This window comes from Phyllobates terribilis, unplaced genomic scaffold (genome assembly GCF_046119375.1).
Source record: "Phyllobates terribilis strain yellow unplaced genomic scaffold, ASM4611937v1 Scaffold_2__4_contigs__length_985480577, whole genome shotgun sequence".
NCBI lineage: Eukaryota > Metazoa > Chordata > Amphibia > Anura > Dendrobatidae > Phyllobates > Phyllobates terribilis.
The window spans coordinates 86,382,701-86,398,942 of record NW_027362762.1 but is presented as its reverse complement, the minus strand read 5'-3'; the positions used below and the strand labels follow the sequence as shown (position 1 = coordinate 86,398,942).

At 50.0% G+C, this 16,242-nt stretch overlaps 1 protein-coding gene across 2 annotated transcripts in view; it reads right to left on the bottom strand.

Annotated features, from left to right (window-relative positions):
* The window catches only part of LOC141193906 (high affinity choline transporter 1-like), a 30,171-nt gene extending 14,005 nt beyond the window's left edge, over window positions 1-16,166 (bottom strand). For both annotated transcript variants that reach the window (XM_073662182.1, XM_073662183.1), the window contains exons 1-3: window positions 15,895-16,166; window positions 11,667-11,780; window positions 383-536 (exon numbers count right to left, since the gene is read on the bottom strand). In XM_073662182.1, the coding sequence (XP_073518283.1) occupies window positions 383-536; window positions 11,667-11,780; window positions 15,895-16,072 (446 nt within the window). In that variant the 5' untranslated portion in view covers window positions 16,073-16,166. The remainder of the gene's footprint in view (window positions 1-382; window positions 537-11,666; window positions 11,781-15,894) is intronic.
* Between the last annotated feature and the right edge of the window lie 76 nt (window positions 16,167-16,242).

Sequence of the window (16,242 nt, the reverse complement as noted above, 5' to 3'; positions counted from 1 at the left end):
TATTTCTAATGACCAACAGCAGAATTATGAGCGCTGCTCTGGAGTATCATACAAGCTGTAACTGTGGATCACTACAAGGTAAGTCATGTAATCTACAGAATGTTGCTTTGTTTTTTTTGCAGATTTCATCTACGTTTTAACTATACTATTATAGGGGTATTCTGGCTAGAAGCATTCATCCTCCAAGTCTTGGTCTTCTAACTGGGGGTGGCTGGGCGGCCAACCGATTAGACCACCATAGATCTAGTATTTATCACCTTTACAAGTGGATTTGTGATAAATATTTTTGGGTACAGTTCATCAGTGTAACCATCCCATCATAAGCATCTTATTCATCAATATAAAAAAATGAAATAAAATTAATCTAGATAAAGACTTAACTAAAGATGCCAGGATGGCAGCAAACCAGCAAACGTCTGCTATGAGGGCCGGGATGAAGAGGAGAAATGTCATGGAGTTTCCATAGGCTTCTTGAAGAGGGTCCATCATTGTCAAGTACTTCTTTGATCTCATTGGTTTTACAAAAAAGATGGCGCCTAATGGAAGGAGACGCAAAATAACACAGTAAGTTCTTATGCTCTTATGTGCAGGGTCCTCTCTCCAGTAGAGTGTCAGCTCTTATGTGCAGGGTCCTCTCTCCTGTAGAGTGTCAGCTCTTATGTGCAGGGTCCTCTCTCCTGTAGAGTGTCAGCTCTTATGTGCAGGGATCTCTCTCCTGTAGAGTGTCAGCTCTTATGTGCAGGGTCCTCTCTCCTGTAGAGTGTCAGCTCTAATGTGTGGGGACCTCTCGCCTGTAGAGTGTCAGCTTTTATGTACAGGGTCCTCTCTCCTATAGAGTGTCAGCTCTTATGTGCAGGGTCCTCTCTCCTGTAGAGTGTCAGCTCTTATGTGCAGGGTCCTCTCTCCTGTACAGTGTCAGCTCTAATGTGCAGGGTCCTCTCTCCTGTACAGTGTCAGCTCTTATGTGCAGGGTCCTGTCTCCTGTAGAGTGTCAGCTCTTATGTGCAGGGTCCTGTCTCCTGTAGAGTGTCAGCTCTTATGTGCAGGGTCCTCTCTCCTGTAGAGTGTCAGCTCTTATGTGCAGGGTCCTCTCTCCTGTACAGTGTCAGCTCTTATGTGCAGGGTCCTCTCTCCTGTACAGTGTCAGTTCTTATGTGTGTAAGAGTGTGACGCGCCCCCAGGGCAGTGAGGTACTTGGTGCCCGGGCCTGTGGATGCTGGGGGATATCATGGTGGCTGGCCCGGTCCGTGGCCCAGGGCGGTCAACCAAAAAAAAGGGAATTATTTATAGGGGATTTGTAAAGTGTTCGTGACGCCACCTGTGGAATGCGGCTAAAGGGAGCCGCCGCAGCGGAGCAGTCCTCTGAGGCAGATGGTAGGGCAGCTTGTGATGGAACGGCTCCCCACAGGTGGAGCGGGCCTCAGGGCAGCGTGGGGTAATGGATAGTGGTACAGGTGAGAGACGGCCAGGACGGTTCAGGGAGAAATGACAGACACTCACACGGGGGTTCGCTTCGGTACCTTTACTGGTGCACCCTCGGTAGGCAGGGTGCACTTCTGGACTCTCCCCAGTGAGTGGGTATAGGGCCTCCTGATCCACTGCTTCCACTTGCTAAGCTTCTGACCTGCCTGGAGCTAGGCCTGGCTTTATTACTGTCTCTCTTTCTCTCTTGCACCTGCTGACCTGGTGGTAGGGCCTTCTCTTGGAGATCACTCTCCCTGGTCGCTGGGGCCTCCGTGACTCCTAGCCCTGGTACAGTAGTCAGCGTTGGTCGACCTGGGACTTGTAGTCCTCCAGGTATCCGGTGGTCCCTACTGGGTATGAAGGACCCTGTAGGCGCGGACCCGGTGTCCGGTGTATATTTCGGGGTGAGCCTGGTACGCTCCTCTGCCCCCTCAACTCCTCTCTCCTTTTCTCCTTGCCATCGGCCGCACTCAGGGCCTTCACTAAGGCAGCAGCAGACGAGCTGCGTCTTCGCTGCTCTCAGCGTCAGCACGCTCTCAGACTCTCTGTGTCTGACTGAACTCTCACTTCTCACTGAGCTGCCTGGCTCCACCCTCCCTATATATGTCCCTAACGGGCTCCCTCTGCTGGTCTGAGGTGGTAGGGTGGAGGTGTGTGAATGTAATGAGGGCCTCTTGTGGAGAAGTCCATCCATGCACCCTACTGGGTTCTGTGGCACCTGTGCGTGGCAGGGCGCAACATTCCCTAGTAGTACAATTCAGTACTCCTGGACTGAAGCATTTTTTTTTCAACACAGGTTAACAAATAACAACAATGAATAACAACAATAACAATTCTAATAACAATAGAGTTACAGTAAGTCCCGTAACCTGGTGTCCATTTCACCGAAGAAAGAACATGAGGGACCCGCCTGAAAACCCTCAACGTAGGCCCTGGGCGTGGCTACAGGTCATAAGTGATCCAGGTGCTGGACCACGTCTTCCGCCACGCCAAACGCCAGGGAGTGCAACTATGTACAGGAACAGTTTTTGGGCTGCTCACAGTCCTCAGCCTACAAGTCTCTGTACCCTGACGGGTAACTAAAGGCACATATTATTGACAGTTTATACAATAAACAATAACAGTAGCAATACCCACTGGGTAACTATTCACACTGCAGGTATTTCTAACTTATTCCTTGTACCTGGCAGGGACCTGGCCTTTTGTACTGCGTGTTGACCTACTTAGTACTGGGGTGTTGTTGATGTTTGTGTTTGCACTGTCTGATACCCTATCAGATCTATGTGTGGGCAAATTGTAGAACTGTCTTAACCTCTCGATGGGACTGGCAAGTACACTGGTTGCTGGGCCTACTGGCTCTGCTTCTACTGGTGATCTGTCTTCCGGGAATTCTTCCTGAGCAGGCTCTTCTGGGGCACTTACAGGTCTTTCTTGCAGTGGAGGGTCTTCTGGCTGTTGGTAGAAGTGCATCACAGGTATTATTACGGCTCCATCCAGTTGAGGCCAATCTGCCGGGAAATCTCCTAAGACAGTATGGCGTACATCTTCTTTGGGTTCTTCAGTCACGATAGGAGGTACTTCTTCCTGTGGCTTCAATAGACCTGGGCACAACTTCAAATGGTCTCTTGAGACTGCTGCAACTGTCTTACCTCCATCTTTACTGATTAGACAGGTTTTTCTATTGTCGAAGCTGGAATCCAACACAGTGTAAGGCTCTCTTTCCCACTGGTCGTCAAGCTTGTGGTTTCTTCTCTTTCGCTTCAGCACAACTACTCCAGGTGTTAGGGGTTCTGCGGGTGCACTCTTGTTGTACTGAGCTTCCTGCTTATCTCTCACCCTATTTAGACTGTCTTCGACACAGGCATGTACTCTCTTGTACTGCTCCTGTCGAGTCGTATTCCAGTCTTCAGTGGACATATCTGCTTCTGGCTCTACCACTCCAAGCTCCAGGTCCATGGGCAACTTTCCGAGTCTGGCTCTCATGAGGTACGCTGGAGTACAATTGGTGGAACTCACAGGTATGTGATTGTACAGATCTACCAGATCAGGTAGTTTGTCTGGCCACTGATTCCTTTCTTCTAGAGGTAAGGTCTTCAGCAGGTCTATGATGATATTGTTCATCTTTTCACATAGACCATTAGTTTGAGGGTGGTACGGCGTAGTCCGAATCTTCTTACACCCATACAGATGGCAAAACTCTTTGAACAGCTCGGCTTCAAAGGCAGGGCCTTGATCCGTCAGCACCTTATCCGGGTATCTATGGGGCCTGCAGAAGTATGCTTGGAATGTCCTTGCTGCAGTTTCTGCCGTCAGATCCTTGACGGGGGCTACCACCAGGAACCGGGAGTAGTGATCCACCATGGTCAGGGCATAGGAGTAGCCTGACCTGCTGGGTAACAGCTTGACGTGATCCAGAGCGACGATCTCCAGGGGCTGGGTTGTCTTGATGGACTGCAAGGGTGCTTTCTGGCTGCTGTAGTCTTTTCTTCTGATGCTACAGGGTCCACAATCCCGGCACCACCTCTCTATGGAGCTCCGCATTCCAACCCAATAAAACCGACTCTTCAGGAGGGTTTCCAGCTTCTTCCAGCCAAAGTGCCCTGCTTGATCGTGGTAGGCCTCCAACACCATCTGGATGTCTGTCCTGGGCACTACGATCTGCCATACCATCTCATGGGTCCTGGGGTTAACATACCTTCGGCACAGCTTCTCTCTATAGATGAACAGCCGGCATCTCTCATTCTACAGTTGCTTGGCTTGTGGAGAAGCGTCTTCTCCAGGGAGGAACCTTCCTGGGTTATCAGTTCCTTGATACGGCTGACAACTGGGTCGCTGTCCTGGGTCTCCTTCCAACTGTGATGAGGTAAAGGGTTTAGTGTCTTACCACGATACCTCCTGGAGATGCGCTGCTCGTGGACCATTCCATTTCTGTGGAAGGCAGGTAGCTCAATCTCCTCCAGGTCATCCACTTCTTCTTCAGTGTCCGACTGGTGAGGCATTCTGGATAGGGCATCGGCGTTGGCGTTCTTGTGGCCTGCCTGGTACTTGATGGTGAACTGATAGTTTGACAGTCGGGCCATTCAACGCTGTTCCATGGCTCCTAACTTGGCTGTCTCTAGATGTGTCAAGGGGTTGTTGTCAGTATAGGCCGTGAACTTAGTGGAGGCCAGGTAGTGCTTGAATCGTTCAGTGATAGTGTGGCGCCCCTGAGGGTTCGGTTGCCACAGAGGTATTGCATCTCACGCAGAGGTGTAGTATCTCACTCTCAGGTAAGGAAGGAGTATGGCTCAGGACCCTAACACTACATCCACTACACCACATTTCCGGGGGACAGGGCGAGATTGCTACTACGGGAGAGCACAGTCCCTGATCCCTGGCAGGAGTGGGGGGAACCACCTAGAGAGGGGGAACTATGTAGTGGATGGGTGGAGGACGTAGATCCTGGGAGCACTGTAGAAGGAGTATAAGTACGGGAACCATCTTAGATCAGAGTTCAGGTCAGTGGAGTTCCAGTCAGACAGACTGAGGTGAAGACAGGGAGCAGGGGCTCTGTATGAGCTCTGCTCCACAGGCGGGCCTAGTTAGGAGGCCTGAGCCTGGGAGGAGAGGGAGCTGGAGGCTCCAGGAACGGGAAGAGAAAGGACCCTAGGGGTACGGGCCGTGCAGCAAGCCACCCGTACGCCCACTGCTACCAGGAGGTAGAGGGGTCAGGCCAGATAAAGGGAACCGGTCCCTCAACTAGCACGGAGCTACAAGGCCCAACTGGGAAACCGGAGGCTGCAGCACTTCAAGTACTGCAGGCCACAAGTCCACACCAGTACACTAAGAAGGTAGCCACATAGGACCCAGGGGACGGAACACACGTCGCCCGCCAAGGCCCAAGGATACCGGATAGAAGTGCCACTGGGTGTGAGGTGCAGGGAGCAGGCCAGAGAGAGGACACACAGAAGGGGGTCCCGCAAAATACTCCAGAGTTACCTGAGGGTCGAACGAGCCCCTCACTGCGTGAGCACAGGACGCCGTGGGCCCTTACACTGGCCCTGTATCTGGAACTGCTATAATCGTGAGTAAAGACCCTGGGACTGCACAATCTGACTCTGTGTTCATTACTGACTGCCTGCACTACAACCACCATCATCCACGCACGCTGCCCTGAAGCTACACTCTTCCTGTGGGGAGTTACACTACCTTAGCTGCTATACCACCAGCTTCAGAGGACTGTTCCGCAGCGGCGGTTCCTATCGACCGCATTCCACAGGTGGTGTAGTCGGACATTTACATGCATATACAAATACTACCCCTTGGTTTGACAACCCTGGGTCACGGACCGGGTCACTGCCACGGTGACTACAACCCCCAGCGTCTACAGGCCCGGCTTCGGGTACCCCATGGCCCAGGGGGCACGTCAATAGCCCAGACCAAGGCCAGGAGCTCCAACTTGAAGGAGCTATAGTTTTCTGGATTCCTCTCGGTAGGACGGAACTTCCTGCTGGCATAGGCAATCACCTTCTCTTTGCCATACTGCTTCTGGCTTAACACTGCTCCTAGTCCCTCGTTGCTGGCATCAGTGTACAGCAGGAAAGGTTGGCTGTAGTCAGGATAGGCCAGGATTTCTTCACCAGTCAGGATCTCTTTCATCACTGCAAAGCACTCAGCCTGCTCTTTATCCCACTGGAAGGGTTTTTTTTTGCCTCGGTTGGACTGTCCTACCAGGAGATTTTGCAAAGGTGCTGCCTTCTTGGTGTAGTCCTTTACAAACCTCCGGTAATACCCGACCAGTCCCAGGAACTGACGTACCTCCTTGAGATTCTTCCGTTCCGGCCTTTTCTGGATGGCAGTGACCTTCTCCGGGTCTGGTGCTACTCCCTCCGAGCTGACCACGTGCCCCAGGTACTGAACCTTCTGTTTGAGCAGGTGGCACTTGGAAGGCTTCAATTTCATCCCATACCGGGACAATGCTTCCAATACCTCCGCCAGGTGCTTCAAATGGTCCTCATACGTCTTGGAGTACACTATCACGTCATCCAGGTATAGCAGCACGGTCTCAAAGTTACAGTGTCCCAAACAGCACTCCATCAATCTCTGGAACGTTCCAGGGGCGTTGCAGAGTCCGAACGGCATACTGTTGAACTCGCAGCGTCCCATCGGGGTAGTGAAGGCCGTCTTCTCCCGGTCCTCCTCAGCAACTGCTACTTGCCAGTACCCACTAGTGAGGTCAAGGGTAGAGAAGTAATTTGCAGACTTTAGTGCAGCCAGGGATTCCTCTATACGGGGCAAAGGGTATGCATCTTTATGTGTTATGCGGTTTACCTGTCTGTAATCTACACACATCCTCATGCTTCCATCCTTTTTCCTGACCAGGACCAGGGGAGCTGCCCAGGGGCTACAGCTATCTCTTATTACCCCTGCTTTCCTCATGTCATGCAACATTTCCTTCGCTTTCTGGTAGTGTGCTGGTGGTATGGGCCTGTAACGTTCTTTGATGGGTGGATGGTCACCTGTGGGTATATGGTGTTGTACCCCTTTGATCCTCCCAAAATCAAGTGGGTGTTTGCTGAATACTTGTTCGTATTCCTGGACCACCCTGTGTACACCTTGTTTTTGATGGACAGGAGTGGTGTCAGTCCCAACATGGAGCTGTTGACACCAGTCCCCCACCTGGGTTTCTGAGTCATTACCCTCCACTGTGTCTGATGAGGTTAAAGACTCTACTGTGTGTATGGCGTCATCATTCACAGTATACAATCTGGCAACAGTGGCGTATCTTGGTAATTTAACTTCCTCCTCCCCACAATTTAGGAGACGTATGGGTACCCTCCCATTGTGTACATCAACTACCCCTTTAGCATTTAAGAGTGTAGGTCTGTGCTCTGAGTTAATGGGCTCCACTACCACCTGGTAGTTCTGTCCCTTAAGACCTATTGCTGCCCTACACCAAATCAGCATCTCACTCATTGGGGGGATCACAATAGGTATCGGATCTGTCACCCGTACATTACCAATCTCACCACCTGTTAGCTTTACCTGTTGCTGGTACAGGAGGGCTCGAATCTCTCTCTGGAGCACCTTCCTCTGCCCTGGTTTGGCAGTGTCAGCAATCTGTTGGAGCAAAAACAACACTTCTCCCAAACAGTTACCAACAATATTCGTACCAAGTATCATATACAAGTCTGTATCACCAGGGTTAGATTCTACTACAATCAGTCCTTGGTCCTTTAGTTCCGCTCTCCCCACTTTCACTGTCACGTCCTTAACCCCGACTAGGTTAAGAGGAAGGCCGTTAGAGGCATACACAGAGAGGTTCGGGGCTGGCGGGCGGAGTTCATCTACGGACCAGTACCTTTTGTAGAGGACATCAGGTATGATGGTTACCTGTGAGCCGGTGTCCAGTAACGCAGGTGTAGCAATGCCGTCCAGCACGATGGACAGGAAAGGCCTCCCTCCTACGAACCGATGGTACCAGCTTGATGGGCCTGGTTGATTTACTCCTGGGTGTTGGCCCTCGGCCCCAGGGTTTGCTCGTTTAAAGGACAGTTCCGCGCGGTGTGGCCTGCCTTGTGGCAACGGTAGCAGATGAAGTCTCCTGGAGGGCGACGTTGGTCGTTGTTCCTCCCACGGGGTGGCGTTGTCCTCCTCCGGGGTGGCGTTGTCCTCCTCCGGGTGGCGTTGTCCTCCTTCTTCTCCTCATCCAGGGGACATCCTCAGGGCTATCAGTGAGTAGGATCCTTCCTTCCGGCTCGGGCTCCCCCTGTAGCTGCAGGGTGCTCAGGACAGTGGCCAGGGTTCAGACGCACTTCAGAGAGCAGGCTGTCCAGCTCGCTAGGGGGCACTGTTTGCATCTTTGTTTCAGCCATCAATGAAGGAGCGGTGGGTGCTGCGGGCACTGGGGTGGCCCCACCCTGGTAACGCTGGATAGCAGTCCCTGATGTTTCCAGGGGCTGTAGACCCTTAATAGCCGTGTCCTTGAGGGTGTCAAAGGTGGCATCTGGATGATCTAGAGCCCACCACCGTACAGTTCTGCTCTCCTCCTGGGACCTCAACCCCCAGATGAACTGTTCCGTCAGCATTTTATTTTCATCTTGTATGCTGTCTGGACTAACCTGTTTCAGGGCCCGCAGGGCTTCCTCTAGGCGCCAGGCATAGTCCCGGATACTGTCCTCAGGTTTCTGGACACAGTGGTAGAACCTCATCCGGAGATCTGTCTCAGTGCGGTTTTCAAACACAGTTTGCAGTCTCTTAAAGATAGTGGATACTGATTCCTGGTCTGCGGCTGGCCAGGTTTCAACTTCCCGCTCTGCGGCACCAGTCAATTGTCCCAGCACAACAGCGGCTCTCTGCTTACCAGTCATAGAATACATGTCCAGTACACCGCATATTTTTCTCTTGAACTCAGACAGGGTGTCTGTTTTGCCATCATACTGGGGGAGCCATTTTGCTCCAGGGATATACAGCAGGGCCATGGGTATCAACGGGGTCATGACCCCTGCTGGTGGGGCGGCCGCTCCGGCTTGTGCAGCGCCGGGCGCAAGTTGGGCATCAGGTGCTCCGGCGGCTTGCTGGTCGTCGGCCATGGTTGCGCCCCCCTAGTAAACCATAGCCTACTTTCTTCACTTTCTATCAGGTAGGCCGCAGCTCCGCAGGCGTCGGTCTTCTTCCAGGACCTTACGTCGCTCGCGTCTGACGTCAGAGCGCCCTCCGGACTCCTTCCAGGACCTGACGCTTCCTGATTCGACATCAGAGGCGGGGCGTGTCCTGGGCTTCGAGCGCTTCCAGCGGTTACACCTCTCCGATTCCCATGGTTACACCCCTCTTCTTCCCGCGCGACGACTGGAAAATGGCGGACAATGGTGGAAAACCTCGGCAATGGCAGGAAATCTTCACCACAGTGAGTATTACAGTCTTTTAAGGCGCACAGTACCCAGTGGCAACGGGCACGGAATCCTGTTTGTGACACCAGAAGAATGACGCGCCCCCAGGGCAGTGGGGTACTCGGTGCCCGGGCCTGTGGATGCTGGGGGATATCACGGTGGCTGGCCCGGTCCGTGGCCCAGGGCGGTGAACCAAAAAAAAAAGGGAATTATTTACAGGGGATTTGTAAAGTGTTCGTGACGCCACCTGTGGAATGTGGCTAAAGGGAGCCGCCGCTGCAGAGCAGTCCTCTGAGGCAGATGGTAGGGCAGCTTGTGATGGAACGGCTCCCCACAGGTGGAGCGGGCCTCAGGGCAGCGTGGGGTAATGGATGGTGGTACAGGTGAGAGACGGCCAGGACAGTTCAGGGAGAAATGACAGACACTCACATGGGGGTTCGCTCTCCCTGGACGCTGGGGCCTCCATGACTCCTAGCCCTGGTACAGTAGTCAGCGTTGGTCGGCCTGGTACTTGTAGTCCTCCAGGTATCTGGTGGTCCCTACTGGGTATGAAGGACCCTGTAGGCGCGAACCCGGTGTCCGGTGTATATTTTGGGGTGAGCCTGGTACGCTCCTCTGCCCCCCTCAACTCCTCTCTCCTTTCCTCCTTCCCATCGGCCGCACTCAGGGCCCTCACTACGGCAGCAGCAGACGAGCTGCGTCTTCGCTGCTCTCAGCGTCAGCACGCTCTCAGACTCTCTCTGTGTCTGACTGAACTCTCACTTCTCACTGAGCTGCCTGGCTCCACCCTTCCTATATATGTCCCTAAGGGGCTCCCTCTGCTGGTCTGAGGTGGTAGGGTGGAGGTGTGTGAATGTAATGAGGGCCTCTTGTGGAGAAGTCCATCCATGCACCCTACTGGGTTCTGTGGCACCTGTGCGTGGCAGGGCGCCACAAGTGTGACAGAGATTGTCGTATACCTGCCCCTGAAGACAACAATTTTAGTTTGCCTAAGATAACCTGGTACACTCAGCTCAGGGGTAGGGACAATATAAACATAGTTTAGTGTTTAGTTAGTGATAGATAGGAACATTAGGACAGGTAGGCAGCGGTGGGCTTTATTAGTGTTTAAGTGATAGGAATAGTATATGATATAGTTAAGTAGATGAAAGGTTAAAATTGACCAGCAACACACTGCTGGGGCAGACAGAGACAGTTAAATATTTGGGACCATCCCAGTGTAATGCAGATGCCGGAATGCAACCCACAGAGACACAAGACGAGAACAGTCAGGGGTTGGTATAACCACTTTATATTATAACAACTATTCTACAAAGGGGGTTAGTAGCAAAGGTAATAAACAGCAACTTGGAATAACAATGAGAAATATTTCAGTGAATAGCAGTACAGTTCTTTGCAACAGTGTGATGCACCCAGTCGTGGGAGACACCACGTGAGTTCTCTTTCTCCTTATATGGCCCTAGCGGGGGTCACCTGTTCTTCCCTCTAGGCCGCAAGTCTCTTCCAGACAAAGTCTATCAGATCCCGTTTAGGTTCCCATGCACCAACCGGCCCCCTCCCAACCTGAAATCCTAATCCCAACTGTCCCCTGTACCATAGGTGAGAGTTGTTCACTTGCGCAGTTCCTCCGCTGTTGCTGGTGCATCTCTACTGTCACAGTCCTCTCTCAGCTCTTCTCAGCTTCACCATCGACAGTAGTCTCTCAAGCTTGGGGTAAGGGGTATTCAGACCTCGGCTCTTGACAGGCTACATCGCATCCCGGGAACTTACTCAGTGTGGGGCGCAGGTCCTGACTCTTACCAACATGCGCAGGGCTCAGGGCACTTCTGTGATGAGTACGGAGCCTCTCAGGCAATGTCCAGCTCTGGTGCAGCACAGCCCTCCGACTTAGGCTGGTCGCGCTGGGGCGATGTCCAGCTCTGGTGCAGCGCAGCCCTCCGACTGAAGCTGGTCGCGCTGGGCTCTGCTGTCCCTCTGAAGCACGTCTGCTCCACTCTGCAGCCTGGCGCCAAATCTCTGGCTGCAGCGTCTTCTCCGGTGTACATCCGCACCCTGCGCTCTCTTGGCACCAAAAGCCCCCCTGCAATGTGGCACACACGGCCTTTATACCCAGGAAACTCTCTGGGTCACATGATCAGGTCCAGCACACAAAGTCTTTACCCCTGCAAATGTGCTAGCAACATTTGGTTCCTGCTAGCACAATTCTTTGTTTACTTGTTTACTATCTCAATGGTGAAATATGTTGGTGTGACCTTAATAAAATGCTTCCACCTTAGTGTTTTTCTCTATAATTGTCACCAGGCAATTATATGGAGGATACATGTTGTCTCTTACCTAAACTTAATGCTATGGCAAATCCCAAGGGAGCTTGAAGCCATGCAAGTCCTCTTCCAGGAAGGTAGACGATCTCAGCAGATCCATTAATATACGCACCGCCAACCCAAGTAGCTGAAAGAGGAGATTATTAGAATCTCAATGGGGAACTTAAAAAGTTTATATAAGTTGCTTTCTTTACAAAATTTTGGACTATATACCCAGTCTTTTTATATATAAATAAAATGTCCTCCAACCAAATTTGTTTATTTCAGATCCAAAGTTTAGACTTCAAAATAAATACAAATTCAAGATTAGACCCAAAAACAAATTCTGATCCTAGATCAGCCCTTTAAGAAAATTAGACCCCAGTCCACTACCTCTATTTTGCCCTCCAAATCGGACCCTAAGGAAAAACTCCGAAGTGTTATTGGACTTCATAGTAGACTCCTGTAGTTGCATATTTCTATTCTAAGTGCCGCTATGTAAGAGGAGCAATGTGGACAATGAGTTCCAGATATTGTTATGGTTGGGGACGACCATCTTTAAAGTAAGGGGGTATGTAAGAGGGTGCACTAATAGTCGTCGTCCCCCCCAAAAGATGTCAATTCAAGATACTATTGGTTATTGTTGTGTGAAATATGTTTTCTTGTGGTAACAAGTGTTAATTTCCCCGTGGGCTGCAGTACTAACTGGCCCATACTGGGGATTGTGTGTTAGTGACAGGAAGAGGAATTCCAGGCAGTTGAAATGGAGAAGGAATGTGAGTGTGCAGAGTTTTAGAGTTTTGGAAAGCAGGAGAACTAGTGTGCAGCTGAGAGGCACAAGAAATCAAGAATTGTGAAGGAACTCTAGAGGCGACTGAGATCCAGTTCAGCAGGCTAGTGGGTTAAACCCATTAGTGAAAGAAGCAAAGGAAGAACTGGGTCCAGTGTTGGCCAGACGTGGGGGGCACTGTGAAGGAAGGGTGCTGCCCAGCTGAGAACACAGAAGAGGGAAGCAGTTCTAGGAGCGGCCCTTGAAAGGGATCACAGACTACTGTTTGGGCGCAGGGTTCATATCGTTACATATCGACCTGTGTGTCCCTGCACCGGGAAGATGGAGGTTTATTTTGCACATTTGCTCTGCTTGTTTACCGTCCACATGTAAAGTGCCGTCGCACAAGACCGATGAGAACGTACCTCTGTATGAGACAGAAGAAGTTGTAAAGTGTACTGCCTGCTGCCTTGTGCGCTTAAGTGTGTCGCCAGGTAAAGTGTGCCTTGTTTTTAAGAAAGTTCCTGGTGTCATTGTCTTGAAGTCTAATGGAACTGGTGAGGAGTGGAATGGGACCGGCTTGAATGTGAAGGTACTAATATTAATACTGCCAGCATACACACACCCAGAACTCTCGTCTTTTCTGTAAAAGCGTGCTGGGGTGACAGACACATGACACCTGCCTACGGCTACCACCCTCGGCACCATTTGCAGTGGCGCTACAAGTAGGGTTGCGAGTTCTTCGCATGAAGGAAACGGGGTAGAGAAGACCCGTGGCACAGATGAAAGAGCGCCAGAACACATTCAGCCCAAGATAGCGGCCAGAAGCATGGTCTCCAAGATGGCAAATGCGGTGGTGAAGAGAAGAACGATCACCTGTCGTGGATGGCACCCGAGAGAGCGAAAATGTGTCCAGTCCACAGGGGTGTCTTGCCCTGCAGCTAGGATCCAGCCCGGGATGGGAGGTGTGTACCTAAGGAGGGCGCAGGGCAATGTGAGGCGCGGCCCATCGGGTGGAAGACAGCGAAGGCAGGAGACGTGGTCGAAGTGGAGTCGCCGGGAGTGAGATGTGATGCAGTGACTGCATCGGAAGTCTGGCCCAGGAAGAGGCCGAGTGAAACCCACAGGTGGTGCGTGGTAATGGAGCGACTGGTGCTATTTTCTTCGCAGCACCTATCATGTGAGGAGCTGAAGAGAGGAGCTCCAGTGAAGTTGGCTTACAGCAGCCAGGAAGCAAGTGACCAGAGCGAGTGTCCTATGATCGTCGAGGAGGATGCAGAAGCGAAGGAGATGCCACAGATAGTCACTCGGGGGACCCCAGTGGGTAGCTACCATTTAGCGAGTGCTAGCTGTGGACCGCCAGCCCCACCACTGATGCAGTGGTCGACCACTCCGCAGCCCGAGGTAGGCATCCTAGTCCATGAGCTGATGACGTGTTGCTGGACTCAGATGCCAGAGAAGAGGTAGTCTCTGGATAAACCATGAGGAGAAAACAGATTTGCCTTGGGTAAAAGTGCAGCCTCCGTTTTGATTCACAAGTTGACTGCAAAACCATGGAAATCAAAATTGGTCCAGTTACAGAGACCAGTCAGGTCTCGGGAAGCTAGAGTTTGAGGCGTCCCTCTGTTAATTGATTCAAAGGAAAAACTACTGTCTGGTACCTTTTTGGCCTTGTTTCTAAGAACGTGCCTGGTGTCCTTGTCTTGGAGTCTAATGGACCTGGTGAGTAGTGGAATGGGAACAGCTTGAAGATGAAGGTACCAATAGCAACACTGCCAGCATACGCACCCCCTCCCCAGAACTCTCGTCTTTTCTGTAAGAACGTGCTGGGATGTCGGACACATGACATTCGCCTGCGGCTACCACTCCGGGCACCTTTTCAGCTACACACAACATTCTAATGAGGATCTGTAGTATCTATAATTCGGCACAAAATTACTTAAAGGGATCCTGGCAACTGATACATGATGCTTATTCCATGGTATTTTTGATACTAAAATGCTGTGGCGTTTCAGCGAAAAACATACTTTAAAAGATGCTGGGGAACGAGCCACATAGAAGACTAGTCAGACAGTAGGGTCTTTGGCGGTTCCCCCCTCCATCTCTCCTTGAGTGACATGTTTCTCCCTGTGTGCATGTATACAGATTTATATGTGTATATTAAAGTGCATATTTTTGTATAAGCAGATGGGTGGTGTCACGTGCAGCCCAGAGCCACATCCTGGGGGACCCTTCACTGTCAGTGTCCGCCCATGTTCATATGGCTTTGAGCTGAGTAGACTAAGACAGGCTAGTTTCTAGGGACATGCTGCTAAAAATACAACATAAAAGGCTATCATTGATTGGCATGTATGTAGGAATGTGGGGTTTGAAAAGAGTATTTGTTTCCATTGGCCCCATGGCCGTCCAATTTGACTGTGGTTATTTATATAGAAGTTCTGCCCCTGGGGGACACAGGGTGTTTTACACTGAAAAAAAAGTGGAAAACATTAGAAAAGTATACATAATTGGCTTGTGACACTGTAACGACCTTCTACTAAAAAAATAATGCATTAGTTATCCTGTACAGTAATGCTGTAAATAAATACATTTATAGAATTGATGTTTTTGTTCATCTTTTCTTCAAAAAAAAAAACAGAATAAGAGTAATAAAGTCTTATGTACCCCAAAATGGTACCAATTAAAACTACAGGTAGCTGTGAGTATTGTGTTGTGGCAACACAAAAGAAATAGTTTTGTGAAAAACATGTTTTATTGTGAAAAAGTAGTAAAACGTAACAAAAAACTTATACATTTGGTGTAACTGTAACATCTTGCAGAATAATGTAAGCCTATTATTTATACTTCAAGGTGGACGCCATTAAAACCAAATTCCAAAAAATGACAGAATTTCTTGTTTTTTTTTACAAATATATATCTTTGTACCATGTTAGTCAGTAGATAGAAAAGTATTTAGATTTGAGAGTCCACAGTGGTTGATACCTTTTAGTTGCTAACTGAAAAGATGGTAACAAATTGCAAGCTTTTTTTTTTTTTGCTTTTTTTTACAGTTCCCACGCAAAAAATTAATAAAGTCATTCAATGCATTATATAAAGCTTGTAGGCCAATATCCAAAATTTCCAACAGTACCCCTAAGTATCAGAGTATGGATCTTGGTCATAGGATTGCATCTTTTTGCTCACACCCCACCCCTCTACTAGGCTTCAGGTCACAGGTGCATCTGCAATCTCTGCACCCACTATAGTTACTCCCTTGTATTCAACACTCCCCCCCACACACCAAAAAAAAGCCAAATAAAATTAAGTCTTCCTGAAAAAAACAAGCTTAGGAAAAGTAAAAAAAGGTTTGACTTTTAGCAGAGAGAAAAAAAAGAGATTGAAAAACAATGTTCCAAGGCTCCAAGTAACTGTGTTATTAAGGTGCTCAAATTAAAATTATCTCAGTGCTTTAAGAGTTAATAATAGACCCATATCATGCAATCACCAGACATACCTGTAGTAGTAAATAATCCAATGACCATCTTGACTTTCCGTCCTCCAACAATCGCAACTTCCATCCAATTCCCATTTATTTGCAACTTTTTGGCTTTTTTTGAAGCCCAAACTCCAATTCCCAATGTCACCGCGTAGAACAGAAGTACAGACAGCAGAGCAGGGACGTTCAGAGCCATCACAAATCAACAGTGGTGAATGCGAAAGCCGAATAATGTCTTGCAGACAAGTTACTGTCTTGTGAGCAGACATGTGGGTCCTACTGAACAGCAAGAAATCTGGGATTATCCTTCGAAACAAAGGGCCATTCAATAAAATAGTGTCTCCTTGTCTTATCTTGTGTCGTAGA